Below are 15,053 nucleotides of genomic sequence, written 5' to 3' on the forward strand. Positions count from 1 at the left end.
GACATATATTTTTAATATATTATTATATATAAATTATATATACTTATTCATGCTTTACCTTGAATTATTTGTCGTCGTAAATACAATAAGGTTTTTGAAAAGCAACTGTAATGCTTTTTTCTGAAGAGCATGTAGCATAGCATTGTGCTCACTTGAACACATACATGGGTAATTTAAAGGTCACGTATGCATTTAATGTCACATAAGTGGAGGATAAGAGGGAGAAAAGCTATAAGGGTTTTCCTCAAGGAATCGCTTCCCCTCTCTGTTAGAATGTCTCTTTGGTTTCAGTAAACCATGTTTCGTGTTCTGTGTCCCAGGTCAGTTATTATCTGAAGAGGTACAGAAATACTCTTATTTCCTCTTAATTGAGTATAGCTACCTTTCTCCAATAACATTTATATACGTGACATGTTGCTGAATATTAAATGCATCTTTTTCCTCTCAACAGATGAATTCAAAGGACACTCTCTACTGCAAGCAGCCAGAGAGGCAGACCTAGCCAAAGTGAAAAAGACACTTGCTTTGGAGATCATTAATTTTAAGCAGCCACAGTCTCATGAGACTGCACTGGTGAGATTATACAGTCAATCCATTTGTTTTATGATAAATGTGGTGGCAGTGCAGTTGAGGAGTTCTATTTCTACACTGTGAAATTATATTCATCATCTGAGATTGAGGATTTGCCGTCTAACACTTTATATCTTAAAATTAAATCACCATTATAGAAAAAACACCGTATAATTTTTTATCAGTTTTTTCTTCTTCCTGGTAGATTACAGAAGCCCTCCAACTAATCCTCATCTGTTCATTTTTCACTTCTCTTTTTTTCTTTTTTTTCCCATCACTCTCTTTTTTGTTTGTCACTTGCTGTGTTTTTTCTGGGGTTAAATGCTATTCCAATGGCCCAGTGCTTCCTTCGTGTTTTATGTGGGCAAACTTGGATTACAAATTTTCTTCATAGGGATACGTAAAGTTGTGGTGAAAATAGATGCTAGATGTATATCACAGGGTCTTACAGGATTGTAATAGTGCTGACAATACCACTTTAGTTATGGAAACAACGGTCTTTGAGGCTTTCCTGGCAGTATCCTGCTTATTTCATTGTTTGAAGAAGCAGTGGAGGCAAAGAGCACAGCCAGTTTCCCAGGTGCCGTGGAGATGTTGAAGTTGAGAGGGACTGGTGGTATTATTAAAACCATTATAGTTATGACACTTTATTCCAATCAAACATTTTCTTCACAGTGGTAGGTCTCAGCTGCAGGCATACAACTGCGTATTTAGTGTTATAAACATTGTGACTGTGATCAGAACATTGTGTGTTGAGTACCAAGCATCCATATGCTCTGTTCTCTCCATGGAGGACTCTGCATCCTAGCCTGAACTTAGAAGCACGACAGAGAAGAGAGATTTAGAGGCTGAACCTGAAGACAGTATGAAATCTGGGATGATGTGATCCTTTTCTTCCTGAGTATATCAGCTACTGATACGTGGCATCTCTTTAGCTGTGTAATGATCACTTCGTAGTCCTGTGGTGGTCTTTACTCTACTCGGCCTGCTCATTCTGCAGAGGCAGCTAGGCAAAATGGGATATTTTAGCTCTATTGATGTCTTTGGTTCACTGTTCAGTAAGTGTTTGACTGTGATTTCTCAATTTTTGCTTCCTGTACTTGAGATTTCCAAGTGGTCTCCCATCCAAGTGGCAGGACTTAACCTCATCTGATCCTGGAAGCTATGTACGATCCAGCTGAGCTATTCCTGCCCTCAGCATGGTATCTCTTACCCGGGGGCACTGGGGTCTGTGCCCTGGTACCCCACAAAGGCCAAAGCCAGCGCCTGGCTTGTGTTTCAGTGTTGCTCTGAGGTTTGGCAATATTCTGGCATTTGTGTTGCTTTTAGTGCTGGCTTATCATGTTGGCAGAAAAGACAGATAGATTGTTATCGGCAAAGCCTCAAAAATAGTATCGCTCTTCAGAACAAAAGTTGATCTTAATGTTTATTTACAAAGCTTGCCTTTGCAAAACTTGAATGCGCTCTTCTGACTGACAGCAGTGTGGAAGCTTGAGTGGCAGGTACTTCATAGCGAAGGCTGAAACTGGGCAGAAGATAGTCATCAGTACTATTGCTAGTTATTAGCGTTCTGTTTGGGGTCTGTCTCTTTGTAAAGGCTATTGTTTTGCTATTGGAAAGTTTGAGAACTCTGTTCCAGAAGACTGCCTGCTTTTTATGGGTTAAAACATGAGTAAACATAGAAACAAAAATATTCAAAAGTTATCTTCTCTTTCTCTTAGTCTGCTATCTTGAGAAATCCAAGCTTGAGACGAGCATTTCTGGACTGATTTTAAAGCCCGGTGTTCAGCTTGTCTGGAACCGTGCTTGTCATTTCAGGCCTTGGGAATGCATCGATGGGGCTGCTGTTGAGGAAACATCAGGACAGATTGAGTGTAGTTGCTGCAGAGGATCAAAGGAGAAAGAGGGGAACAAAGTGCTCACTTCTGGGTGCCAAATGCACAGGCAAACCAAGCAGCAGACCCCAGCCACCACGTTTAGGAGAGCAGTTACACCTAGCAAAGGGCTGTGGTGTTCCCACAAGGGCATGCTTGAGCATTGAAAAACCCTGTGTGAGAGATGTATCTTCCTCCTAGCATGGAAAAGGAGGTACTCTAAGAGAACTTTATTGCCCATTTGCTTGTTACATATCTTGTAATTGGGTGCATAACACAATTGCTGTTAGGTTAACAAGTTTAGTACGTATTGAAATAGAAAAAACAAAGCAACATTCAAAAGTTACATTAACCTGACAACAGCAGCAGAATCTTAAGGGGTCCCTTTGGAGTCCCTCTGTAGAAAGTTAGGCTGCTTCAAGCCCTTTGTCTTTACCTCCTTTGTGCGTTATGTGCTGGTTTTGTACTCATAGCCAGTTAACGTAGTTGGGAGCATACTGCTTTTTTCATAAGTGACAAATAGCTTTAAAATGAAAATTGTTTTTCTGAGTAGAATTATTTAGCATTGATCACTAGCTTGTATTTTGTTCAGTATTGTTACATGTTTTGGCAGAAATATGATGGATTCTGTTTGTAAATTTTGTAGTCTGATGTTTAGCAGAATAATTAAGAGATGAAGTCATGGATCTTAAAGCTCTTTTTCTGTTTAGTTGAAATATAATTTATGTTTACTTTTTTGCAGCACTGTGCTGTGGCCGCTGTGCATCCCAAGCGGAAGCAAGTTACAGAACTATTGCTCAGGAAAGGAGCAAACGTTAATGAGAAAAACAAAGAGTAGGTTTCTGAAATTTTTGAATTTTTCAAAGGACTCTTTTATACTAGGAATGTAAAACTAATGTTCCTTGTTTTTTTTTCCTCTTAGTTTCATGACACCTTTGCATGTTGCGGCTGAAAAAGCTCATAATGATGTCATGGAAGTTCTGCATAAACATGGAGCAAAGGTAAATATACTTACATATATTTTATTTAAGGCAAAAGGCAAGAAGAAAGGTTATATTGGTTAAATACAGTGTTAGTTTTTATGATAGTTGTTGCTTTTTTTTCTGTATGCCTTGTGCCTTTCGTGTTAACCTTGAAGTGTGTTTATCTTAACTCAGTAGACGATGTTCAGGAATCCCATTTAAAAATTGAGTCTTCTCTCCAAGTGACTGAATACAGGCTTTAGGAATCTAACTTCCTCATTTTTGTTGAATCTTACTACTCATATCTAATAAATGCGGTCATCTAAGTGCCTCCTGTTGCTTTATCTTGTTAGGTTGAAAATATCTAATGTCTGAGTTTGCTGATGCCGAGTGTAGTAGTCTAACGCTGGGCATCCCTTAACCCTTGCTTGCTTCTTGTTCTATTGATCAGATTGTTTTGCCATGCCCTTTAGCCATTGACAGATGCTGACCCAAGTGATTTGTGAGCCTGTGGTGAAGCTTGCTTAGAAACAAATAGTTCACCAAGTTATTAGTTAAAGGCAGAGGAAAGTATAACTTACTTTATTTAGGATATGTTTTAAAGATCTTTCAGAAGTCATTCATAATGATCTTTCTCTGAGTTTTAGCAGCAAACTTGACGTTCATGGTAATATACTTAGCTACTTGATTTTCTCAGAAACTTTTCTTGATGGCTACTTTCTTTGCATTGGTTAAAATATAAATGGTCTCCTCATTTTTGCTTTTAAGGGGGCTCACTTTAGTGTCTTTGACTCTTCGTTTTCATTCAGGTAGCTAGAAATAAAGAAATATACCTGTAATAACAATCTAGTGTGTCACTCTTGACATGCTAGGAGATGTGAGCAATGTCATTTTAGGTATAGTTAATACTAAGTCTTTTTATTTTGAAACAATGAATTGTAGTTTATAAGCCTCATTGCCAGATTTCAGTATCTGATTCACTTCTGTAGTACTTTAATGGCATCATAAAATAGCTCAACAACAATACCATGACAGAGTTTATTCATCTGAGAATCCTGATCCAGTGGTGACATACCAAGATTTTCCTGGTGGGGAAAGCAGGGCCAGAGGTCTGAGTTATAGTCATTAAAAGCATTCATTGTTATTTTCCCGGATTTACTCTTAGTAGTATACCTATGCACTGAAAGTGAAAAAATTTCATTTTCCCATAGGAATAGATACCTCATAGCTTTATGGATCTGATTTTACACAGGAATTCCGTACTGATGGTATTTGGGTAGGCACTGAACTGGATGTGCTGGAGTTTCAAGTGTATTGATACCCAAGTACTACCTGCTTTGAAATGCAAGGAGTTTCTGTGTGCTGAGGGTTTCTGGAAAGCCTGCTACTATACTGTAGGTATTTAAATTAGTGCTCCCTTGAACATCAAGCTCTGTGTAGCCAGGTTAGGAGTAAGCTCAAAGACGTCATTCTCACCGGAATGACCCAATTTTAGCATTTGTGTCAGCAGCACATTCTGACGATAGCTTGTAATTCTATTGTATCCTGAAGCAGGAGTTCCTAAATCATGATCCATGAGTCGCTTGTGGAACGAGTGATGGTGATGAGTGGCCCGCAGTTATCTACAGAACCATACTGAGTGGTGTGCTCCATTGTTTTTTCCATTGGCAGTGTGCAAACAGAGGTGCATGGTGGTCATTAAAACTCATTCTTCGTTCATGTCCTGGTGTATGTTTGCTACGTTATTCTGAGGATAGCCATTCACATTTATGATCTAGCAAAGCACTTAAGTGCATGGCAGGAGACCACTCATGGTTAAAATTAAGCATATATTTTCATACTGCAGTGGATCAGGTCCCTCTTTATCAGTGTCCAAGGTTCCTTAGCTGTAAAATGGTGCATAATGCAATCGTGGTTTTCGTGGAGAGGGAGATCATTAAGGCTTATGAAGCACTTTGAAGTTCCCAGATGGGATATGCTCTGGAGTATTGATTAGTTAACTGGGCATATTTAATCACTCTAAAATGTTTGTGTTGCTTGTATATTATCATCTGACCTCTTGCTCATGCTTTGACTGTAGGCATTCAGTTCATCAGACACTCTTAACTGTGATATTCCTTTGTTTCTGATTGTTGGGACATGGCAGCTTTTGTCCCTGAAGCATGATACAGGTTTTGATTTTTTCCCATTTGTGGTGTTTCTAGAAGCTTTTTCTTCCCATTTACTCTTTTTGTGTCTTGAATTTTAGTTGCTTCATAAGATGTAGTCAGATGTACTAAGCTCTTTGATCCTGTCTAATCTTTTTTTTTTTTTTTTTTTTTACAAGAGAGGGTTCTCACAAGCTGGTGAATCTAGTTCCCCTGCAATAGCAGCCTCCCAGCACATAGCCATTTGTTCTTCAAACAGCACTCTCCTGCAGTTTAAATACCTCTCTTCCATTTTGATGCTTCCTTTGCTCAGGTATTTGCAGTGAACAGACTGATTCTTCTCAGCCTTCTTCTCAGCTAAAAGCCTCAAACCTTTAGTCCCAAACAATAAGGGAACAAACATTGCCATTTCCTAGTCATCCTTATAACCCTTCTCTTTAGTAGCATCAGAGGAAATCTTGGAGCTCAGGCAACGAGAATGGAATTCGTTCCCCAACTTCCTTACGTGACGGCACTTCCAGATCTCTAATGTAAATGCTGGACTAATGCATACTGGCATCGTGTTTGCCTTTTTAATAGATGTGACACAGTAGTACTCAGACCCTTCCTGTAGTCTTGTAGTACATAGAGAATCTCGATTTTTTTTTTTCTTGCTAATTTTTCATATTCATGTCCTTCAGCACAGTTCTCCTGTGCCAAGATCGTTAATGAAAATATTAAACCAAAATTATCCCACAACCAATCACTGAGCAGCCCTCCTCCTTTCAGTACGTTCAGTTCTTCAACCAATCTCTATTTTTCCATATAAAATCAATAAAAATTTCCCATGTGATCCCATATCAGATGCTCACTGAAGTGTGGATGGATGACACCTACCGTATTTTCTTTACTTTGCAACCATTCCTTCTATCAATGCAAAGGTACTGTGTAAGTCAGCTTTAATCTATCTTCTGCAAACCACTACTGATTATAGAGAGAGTAACAACTTGAAAAAGGTGAGTAACTGGGGCTTTGAAGAAACACAGCATGTTCTGGGCTGTGATGGTTAACAACATGAAGAACTGTGTGATCTGTTGCGATTGTGTGGTTCAACTTTTCTCACTGCTTAGACATCCAAACTTGGTGACATTAATCTTAAATTTTTATGCAAAGGGACAACCGTGGAACATGTGGTTGGATCATACAGGCGCTTTCAGAGTGAAACTAGACCTTTTTTCTTATTTTTTGACTATTTTTTTTCTTCTGACAGCTTGAAATTGCCACCAGCACATCTTCACTCCTATCCTGTTTATTGTTAAGTGATGCACAAAGACACAAGACACAACTGCAAGTTGTCTTCAGAATAAATGCCGCAGGAGAGCAGTTAGAACACTTACATTGCAGGGAGGGATACCGTGGTACTGGCACTGCTGGCAGAGCACAAGTTTCACATGCGATTTTTGGAATGTACATCTTTTAGAAGGATCTCACAGAGAAAATTGCAGTGCTTGGAAGCTGTTGCGTTTTGTGCTGCTGTGGTGTCAAGGAGTAGGAGGATATTTAGGGCATTTGATACCGACAGAAAGCTGATAGGGTTATGAAGTCTTGTGAAAAAAGCTTCCTGAACAGATCCCAGCAGTTGAGCTGCCACAAGTGCCTGGCAGCCAAGGGAATGTTGCTGTAGCTGTGTACGCTGCTCCAAGAGAGCAGCAGGGAGGAAACATCTCCTCAGTGTCTGATGGTACATCACCATTGTATTTCTCTACTGCATCTGTCCAGGGTGGGGAAAAGGAAATGAAAGGGATAAAAGGAAAGAACAGAAGGAATTCTGCATTGGGAAGTACTGTGTAGGATGGTATCTTTCTGTGAAAAGCCTTATTTAAAAACACTTTTCATTCGATAACTGCATTCTGCTTTTATGTTGCAGTTTGAGCGGTGGAGTGACTGTTTTCATGCTTAAAAGGTGAAGAAACCAGATCCAGAGCCAGTGTGCTGTGGAATAAAAGCTGTCACATCTGTCATTTTGAACTCCTTGCAGAAAACTTGTCTGTAAAGTGATTCAGAGCTTGCAGCCTTCTAATTTCAGACTGCTTATCAAGGGGACCAGTTGAATATTTCTCATTTTTTTTATTAGTGCAGCTGGAACAATAGGCTTTCTCAGCACACAAATAAGGCAGTACACCTTGGATATTTTACATTTTGTCAAAAAGACTTTGAACTTTAGGTTTAAATTTGAAAGGGCATATGTTTTTAGACCTAGTATTGAGCAGTGGTTGACCCAGGTGTATGTCTTAGTGGGTTTGATTTTTATGAGAGTCTAATCTCAGTTTGTATTTCCATCTGTATTTCAGTTTGTAATGCCTAAATTGATTTTCATTTGGAAATAAATCCTGTTGCTTCAGCCTTAGTGCAGCACATTCTTGGGTTGGTTTTAGACAAGTGCTGCGTGATTGGTGAGAGCAGATCTGCCTCAAAGTGAACGTATTCCCCATGAAATTGCCCTGCAAAGCCTAATTCGGCTCCTGAGGGAAAACAGCTTCCCTTGGTGCATGCATCCCTCTGTCAGCTGTAGCCCTCTTTGTCCCAGAAGTAAGCAGGCACTTCTTCAAATAGCTGGCGTTCTTCTGCCACAAGAATCGATCGCTTGCAAAGATAATTACTTGGAGGTGATAGGAGACCTGCATAAGACATGCGAGACAATGGATCTGATGACTCTACCAGTGTTCTTTTCAAATGAATATTAACATTTTTTCCAGGTACACAGTCAGTATCAAATTTTGCAATGTGAATACCTTGCTGCTGTTCTTCAACAATTTGTTCAGTACAAGCACGTTTAACACAGGAATTCAGTGTTACAGAAGACTTAGTTATGATTCTCTTTCTTGGGTGAACGGAGTGTTGTCAGCTACTTCCAGCATCCACAAGTCTTGTTTCATTCTGCCTTTACCATCACTAAACCTGTATAGCCCCAGACTTCTGCTTTTCTCCATGCCCTTATCAGTGGTGAAAGGTATCCGGTGTCCTGAAACGGATGAGGATCATCATCTGAACAAAATGATGGATTTGGGACATTCAGCATCTAGTTAATATTCATGATAGCAGTAAGTTTTTATTTAAAACAAAACTTTTAGAGAAATCCCATTAGAGTGGCATGAGCTGAGCACAGTTAGAAGAAAGCAGAGCTGTTCTCCTGTACATCTTCCTGCAAGAGAGGTTTGTGATCTGAGAAATTCCTGCTTTATCAGTCTCTAGAATTGTTCCGGGATATAGAAGAATTTCAGGCAATATCGAATCACACTCCACTTTATTTATGTGGTAGTTCTTTGTTCTTTCCTGTGGCTTGATGTTGTTGTATTGCAGGTATTTTACTTAATTTTTTTACCCTATCTGGTAGTAGATATTTTCTATATAGTTACTCCCCTGTTTAAATTTCATTTAGTTACTGAATCTGCATCTTACCGAAAATCCTTTTTCACTAGTTTTCATGGAAAGTTGTAAGATTTGCAGGCTGCATTTCAGATGAGAAATAACAAGCAAAACCTTTGTTCGCTGCCACCACAAAGATTTTGAGAAGGTAAAAAGGTGGGTTTTTACGGTAACAGGGTCTATTATGCATGCGGTTCACAGCCTGCAATCTTGGAAACTGTAGGCTTGGAAACAGATAACAGGTTCTGAGTTGCTTGCAGAGAATATAGAGTAGTTCTGTATTTCATAAAGTGGTGAAAAAGCTGTTGGGCATTTGCATTTAAATTTGTCATGGATCGCTGCTAGGTACAAAGTATCTTGTTGAACGGTTATTTTCATTAGGGTTTTTTTCCCCGCTTTTTAGAGCTCTCTGTTATTCTCTTCCTTTCTGTGATGGTGAACCTGTGGAGATGCTTCTAGTTATTTAGATACTCTGTTAGATCTTGACAGGCAGATAGGTTTCCATTATATCATACCCTTTGAAAGTGATGCCCCATTTTACCTGTTTATACAGTCTTATATTGAGTAAAATTATATCCAGTTTACTTAACATTTCTGTAAAAGTACAAAAAGTGAGGAGGAAACAAACTGTTTGTATTCAACTTCTTCCCCCTGCCCCCTGAATTCCTGATCTGACATTTTTGTTTTGCTTTAATTCTTGGTAGTGAGTAATGTAGAGTTAATTTCCCTTCTGAGGATGACAGATGGTAATTTCCTTAAAGCTGAAAGATCTTTGAATTGTTTGGTTAATTATTTACCTCTTTCTCCTCTTCTGTGAGAGTTTTGCTTTTCTTGCACAAGGTTGATCTTCATCAAATTTGTCAAAAGCTTGATCACTATTTTAAGTATGGTTTGGCGGATCCTGTGCTGTCTGTTAGCCATGCAAACGAATAAACTGAGTTGTTAATAAAAGACAGGAAAGCATCTGCAATAAATTATCTTTACATTGGAATGTGTACCTGTTTTGTCAGTTGGTTTTCTTTAGTTGCAATGCAGGGGGATTGATAGGTGAATTTATATGCCAGAAAATTCTAGTTATTGCTGCTCTTAAGAGCAGGGACAGGTACAGGCTTTTAATTATAACAATGTTTTATTTTCTATTGCTGCTGATTTTTCAGATGAATGCACTGGACACGCTTGGTCAAACAGCGCTGCACAGGGCTGCGTTAGCAGGTCACTTGCAAACCTGCCGGCTCTTGCTGAATTACGGCTCTGATCCCTCCATCATCTCTTTACAAGGCTTCACAGCGGCACAGATGGGGAATGAAGCAGTGCAACAGATTCTAAGCGGTGGGTAAAAATAAAGGCTTGTGTATTTGAACTTCAACTTCTCCCTTTACAGCTGTGGATCTTACCTCTTTTTCAATGCAAGACTTGCAGTAGTTTTCTCATCCTTCCCTTCTGCCATTGTGTGCACACATCTACAGTATGTATGTAGAGGCATTTTACAGCAGTGCAAGGAAGGACTCTTTTGGAGTGTACCCACTCCTGAGACATACCTGGTTACATATAGCTGGTTACACGGGTAGCATTACCTGTTTAAACACCTGCACACGACTCTATGGCTGTGTAATGAGAGAGAAGAGTGTTAGCTATGAATCAGAAGAAAGTAAACATACCCCCTGCTGTTAAAGAGAATATGAATCTGATTTTAAAAAAATTATAAACTCACAGGTATTCTGAAAACACTCATTTGATTTTGAATTAAAAATTCATTTTCACTGATTTACCTTTTCTAGGGAAACTAATTTCAGATGTCGTACTGTACTGCGTTTCATTGGAGGGGTAACAGCCTTTCTTTTACATCCCTGAAGGTTTTCAAGACTGAAAGATTCAAAAGCCGAAAAAATGCATGGGTACTGTAGGGTTGTTGACACACTTTGTCTACTTTGTATTCCAAAGCTAGTAAATGAATGCTGAAATTATTTACCAAATGTTACTGTTCATTTTTGTAAGACTGGGTTAAAGAATTACTTTTTTTGAAAAGTTGTTTTGATAGCCAGGTTGTTACATGACTCTAGAGTTCACAGCTTAAAATATTTTCCATATACTATTGGATTTTTTTTTCTTGCACTTGATTGCTGAGCTACTTCCCAACTGTGAGATAACAACCAGGAAAATGGCTTTCTGATGGCATAGTGGCCAGTGGATACCACTTGACTCTAGCTGCTTGTGGTTTTGGCTCACTCATAAAGTGAGCTTATTCATTTTTTCAAATGCTTATTATAAAATGCTGCTAGTTCTGCTTTTCTTGAAGAGTAAGATTTGTTTTGTTTCTTTGCTCAGTGCAGTCTCTTAGTACTCAAGTTCTCATCTAGTGGAATTGAAATTTTTCCTTCCTATAGTAATTAGTAATTAGATTGTTTCTGATTGATTTCCTTTTTTACCCTCACCAAAGTCAGCATCTTGCCTGTCTTGGGAAGACAAGGACAGGAGTCCAGAGAAGAGAGAGAGAATTGGCAAAGAGCCGAGCTCTGGATCCAGTCTAGGACTTACCCTGGCTGTGCACTGGTGCCTCATGCAGTTTGCTGAAATTGTTGAGAAAGGTGGTTTTGATCTTCAGCAATACTTTGAATCTGTTCCAGTGAACATGTAGATTTCTTAAATGCAGAAATGGTCATTTTTACTATACATAGGATTAACGAAGTGTTGAAATTCTATTTGGCAGAATAATGTCAGCTCTAGAGTCTCAATGTGACTGGTTTGCACTGAAGCTAAGGCTCCTTATTCAGCTGTTTAGGCAACATGAACTTGAACATCACAACGCCAGCTGCAGTTTTACAAATGACAACAGACTTCCTCCCCCACCCCCAGTTTGGAAAATATGTTGAGCACAAGTTAGTATAACTTAATGATCGTAAGTAATCCTAAAACATCTTTTTCCCTATGTAGAAAGTACACCTGTGCGCACATCTGATGTGGATTATCGGTTGTTAGAAGCATCCAAAGCTGGAGACTTGGAAACTGTGAAGGTATGTTTGTGCAATTCATGTTACTTTTCCACTTTGTATTGCTGTGCAAGGCTTGTGGAAGCCTCTGCTACAAGAGTTGTGGAAGTAGTGCCCAGTGGACGGTAAATCATAAAAAAGTGAAGGCAAATCTCTTCATTTTTTTTCTAGAAAGTAGTGTGTTAAGATGTGCTGAGGTGTTTCTTTTCAGTATTTGGTTGTGCATCCTCCCAGTCCTTCACACAGTCCTGTCTTTGTTGGACTCAGATGCAGTGTTGCAGATGCAGCCATAATTCTTTGAAGTGGACCCTGTCACCGTCAGATTCACAGTTTAGTAGAAACGAGCCTCAGGCGCATGATTCAATCAGAAGGCAAGCAAACAAAACTGTTCACAGGTAGCAGACTTCACATTTTAAGCCATCCTTAATCTGAAGGTGAAGGGTCAGGTGGTGGAATCCCAGCATCACAGGAAGGTTTGATCTTGTCTTTCATACTTGGTCTGTGGGCAGAGTAGCCTGCAGATAGACCATTCTGCATGCATTCTCACCTTGAACTTCAACATGGTACATATGAATATTCAAACGGCGGCAGTTTTGTGCACCAGCAGCTCCTTTGACTGCCAAGCTCAATGTTGCTAGGTTTCTGAAGACAACTTAAGCTGGAGATGGTAATGTATCTGGAGAAAGTTACATGGCCTTGAACCTGGTGCTTGGTAATTTAGAGGCTCACCCTTTCTAATACATTAAGAACGTCTTCATACTGCTTCTGTCATTTAAGTCTTGTTTGTTGCAGAAGTACTTTCAGCCCTAAGTTTAGAGCAACTATTTTTTTTTAGCTTTGCCCAAGTGGAAAGAAATTTCCTGAAACCTAACTTCTAAAAATTTGTAATAAATGGTTCAAATTTTGTGTTGGGGTGTTTGGGGGTTTTCTTTTCAGTTGTTTGTTTTGTGGGGGGTTTTGTTTGTTTGTTTTAGTTCTGAACTAGATTTTGGGTTCTTCTTTTGTCTTTGCAGCAACTTTGCAGCCCTCAGAATGTGAATTGTAGAGATTTGGAAGGCCGTCATTCAACGCCGCTGCACTTTGCTGCAGGATATAACCGCGTATCAGTGGTGGAGTATCTGTTGCACCATGGGGCAGATGTGCATGCCAAAGATAAAGGGTACATCTCATTCTGTGATATGCTCTGCTGTTTTCTATTAGTGTGAGGCTTCTACCGCCCTCTATTCATTTTGCTTCGGATTTTGGTAACCATCATATTTTTCTCTTGAAAATTTTTGTCTTTTCTTTCTTCTTGTTCTGCATTGTTCCTGACATCACTGTAGGGACATTTATAGACCATTTCTGGCAAAGCCGTTGTCAAGTACCTAACTGGCACTGTAATACATGATCCTTCTCTTCCCCTTTCTGCCCATTTTGGAGACTTTGTCATGCTTAAAAGCAGCCTTTAACTTATTTCAGGTGATCTAAAATTAATTTTGTGTTGCATGGGGTAAAATACCAGGGTTGTCTCTGGTTATTTTTCTCATTCTGTTAGTTAGCTTTTATCATTAAGTTAGTTATTTATTCAGTTAAATGATAGGAACCATTTACGGGGTTTTGCATTATTTGCAAAGCAACCATGTAGAATAGCATGATTATGTTTGATCCTTCACTCCAATATATTGATTGAGGGTGGGGGATAATTCATGTCCAATGCTAAAACAATCCCAATACTGTATTTTCAGGCTCTCCCTGAAAGAAGTGTTTGGGTATCTTTCTGTACCTATCAGGTGTGCGGTGCTTACTAATAACTGGACTTTGAACCCATTGTATAGTGTTATACCTCTTCTGAAAGTTACCCTCAAATATCCAAAGTCAGAACATCAGTGATTCTTGCAATTTAGTTTTTGGCATTGAAGTTACTTGCTTGTGGAAGTAATAACATTGGTGCTTGCTAAGTATTTAAAAATCTCATGGATGAGAACTGAAGGAGGATAATGAAGGTTTAATTGATATTTTAATAGCAGGGAAATAAAGCCGTGACACTTGGAAAGACTGAAAGATACCAATAAGGGCTGGTGGAAGTGGGAGTTTTATCTACTGGAACTTTGTATGATTGCATATTGGATTTTATTTTCTGTAGCTATTAATACTTTCTCTTTGATTAGTGGCTTAGTACCCCTGCACAATGCCTGTTCTTACGGACACTACGAAGTGGCTGAACTCTTAGTGAGGCACGGTGCTTCTGTCAATGTGGCAGACCTGTGGAAATTCACTCCTCTACATGAAGCAGCAGCAAAAGGAAAATACGAAATCTGCAAGCTGCTTTTGAAAGTATGTGCTGGAGTTCTCAGATGTGTCTTTAAATGTGTATATGTTTGTTTTTGCTGAAGATTAACTAACTAATGTAAGGTTAATTGCATTCAGGGAGTTCTTTATGGTGTCTTTGAACCTATTTTCATCTTACAATTGTCAGATGGTTTCTCGTGTAATGTCAGTTCACTTACAAAGAATCATCAGTACAGTTACTTTTTCCAGTACATGTATTAGTACTATTAGCCAAGTAGGACAAGACTCTGAAACTGGAAAAAGCAGATTAATTTGTGTAAAAATACAGAAACCCCACCTTATCCTATTCATCCCTTTCTGGAACGATTGCTGCAGTTAAGTAAACCTTTGTAAGTACTTAGGCAGGAGTGTGTTATAGAGCAGTAACTGAAGGGGGATCCTAAATGGTGTCTGGCATGTGAGAAACTTAAAACTGTTCATGTATAATTTATCAAGCTCCTGGAGGAAATGCATGTTAATATACTCTGGAATGAATATTCATTATAATTAGTGGAAGAACCTCTAAAAAGCATGAGGTAATGCCAGCGTGTTTCCAGTAAGAAACATGTGTTTGAGAGACTTTGTAATAATAAGATCATATCTGGCTTTGGGAGGGTAAAAGAAAGTGCTAGAGTAGAATTTCATGCCAATACTATTTGCTGTTTTAGCCTTGCCTACTTCATGTCCCTGTGAAGCACAGCATTTAAAATAGGTGTAAGTCAGAATATGGGTAGTCTTAAAATGATGACCTTCTTCCCTGTCCACCTCTCTTTTTGTTTGCTGCTGCAAAGCCCCACTCTT

General features: G+C 39.0%; 1 protein-coding gene across 1 annotated transcript in view; it reads left to right on the top strand.

Moving 5' to 3' along the window:
* Positions 1 to 451: 451 nt before the first annotated feature.
* TNKS (tankyrase, TRF1-interacting ankyrin-related ADP-ribose polymerase) overlaps positions 452 to 15,053 on the top strand; it is a gene marked incomplete at its 5' end in the record, with an annotated part of 31,786 nt that continues 17,184 nt past the window's right edge. Inside the window, 7 exons of the mRNA XM_009697319.1 lie at positions 452 to 573; positions 3,187 to 3,278; positions 3,367 to 3,445; positions 10,116 to 10,287; positions 11,890 to 11,969; positions 12,959 to 13,104; positions 14,093 to 14,258. Of these exons, the coding sequence (XP_009695621.1) occupies positions 452 to 573; positions 3,187 to 3,278; positions 3,367 to 3,445; positions 10,116 to 10,287; positions 11,890 to 11,969; positions 12,959 to 13,104; positions 14,093 to 14,258 (857 nt within the window). The remainder of the gene's footprint in view (positions 574 to 3,186; positions 3,279 to 3,366; positions 3,446 to 10,115; positions 10,288 to 11,889; positions 11,970 to 12,958; positions 13,105 to 14,092; positions 14,259 to 15,053) is intronic.

Source organism: Cariama cristata, unplaced genomic scaffold (assembly GCF_000690535.1).
Source record: "Cariama cristata isolate BGI_N322 unplaced genomic scaffold, ASM69053v1 scaffold8803, whole genome shotgun sequence".
NCBI classification, from domain to species: Eukaryota; Metazoa; Chordata; class Aves; order Cariamiformes; family Cariamidae; genus Cariama; species Cariama cristata.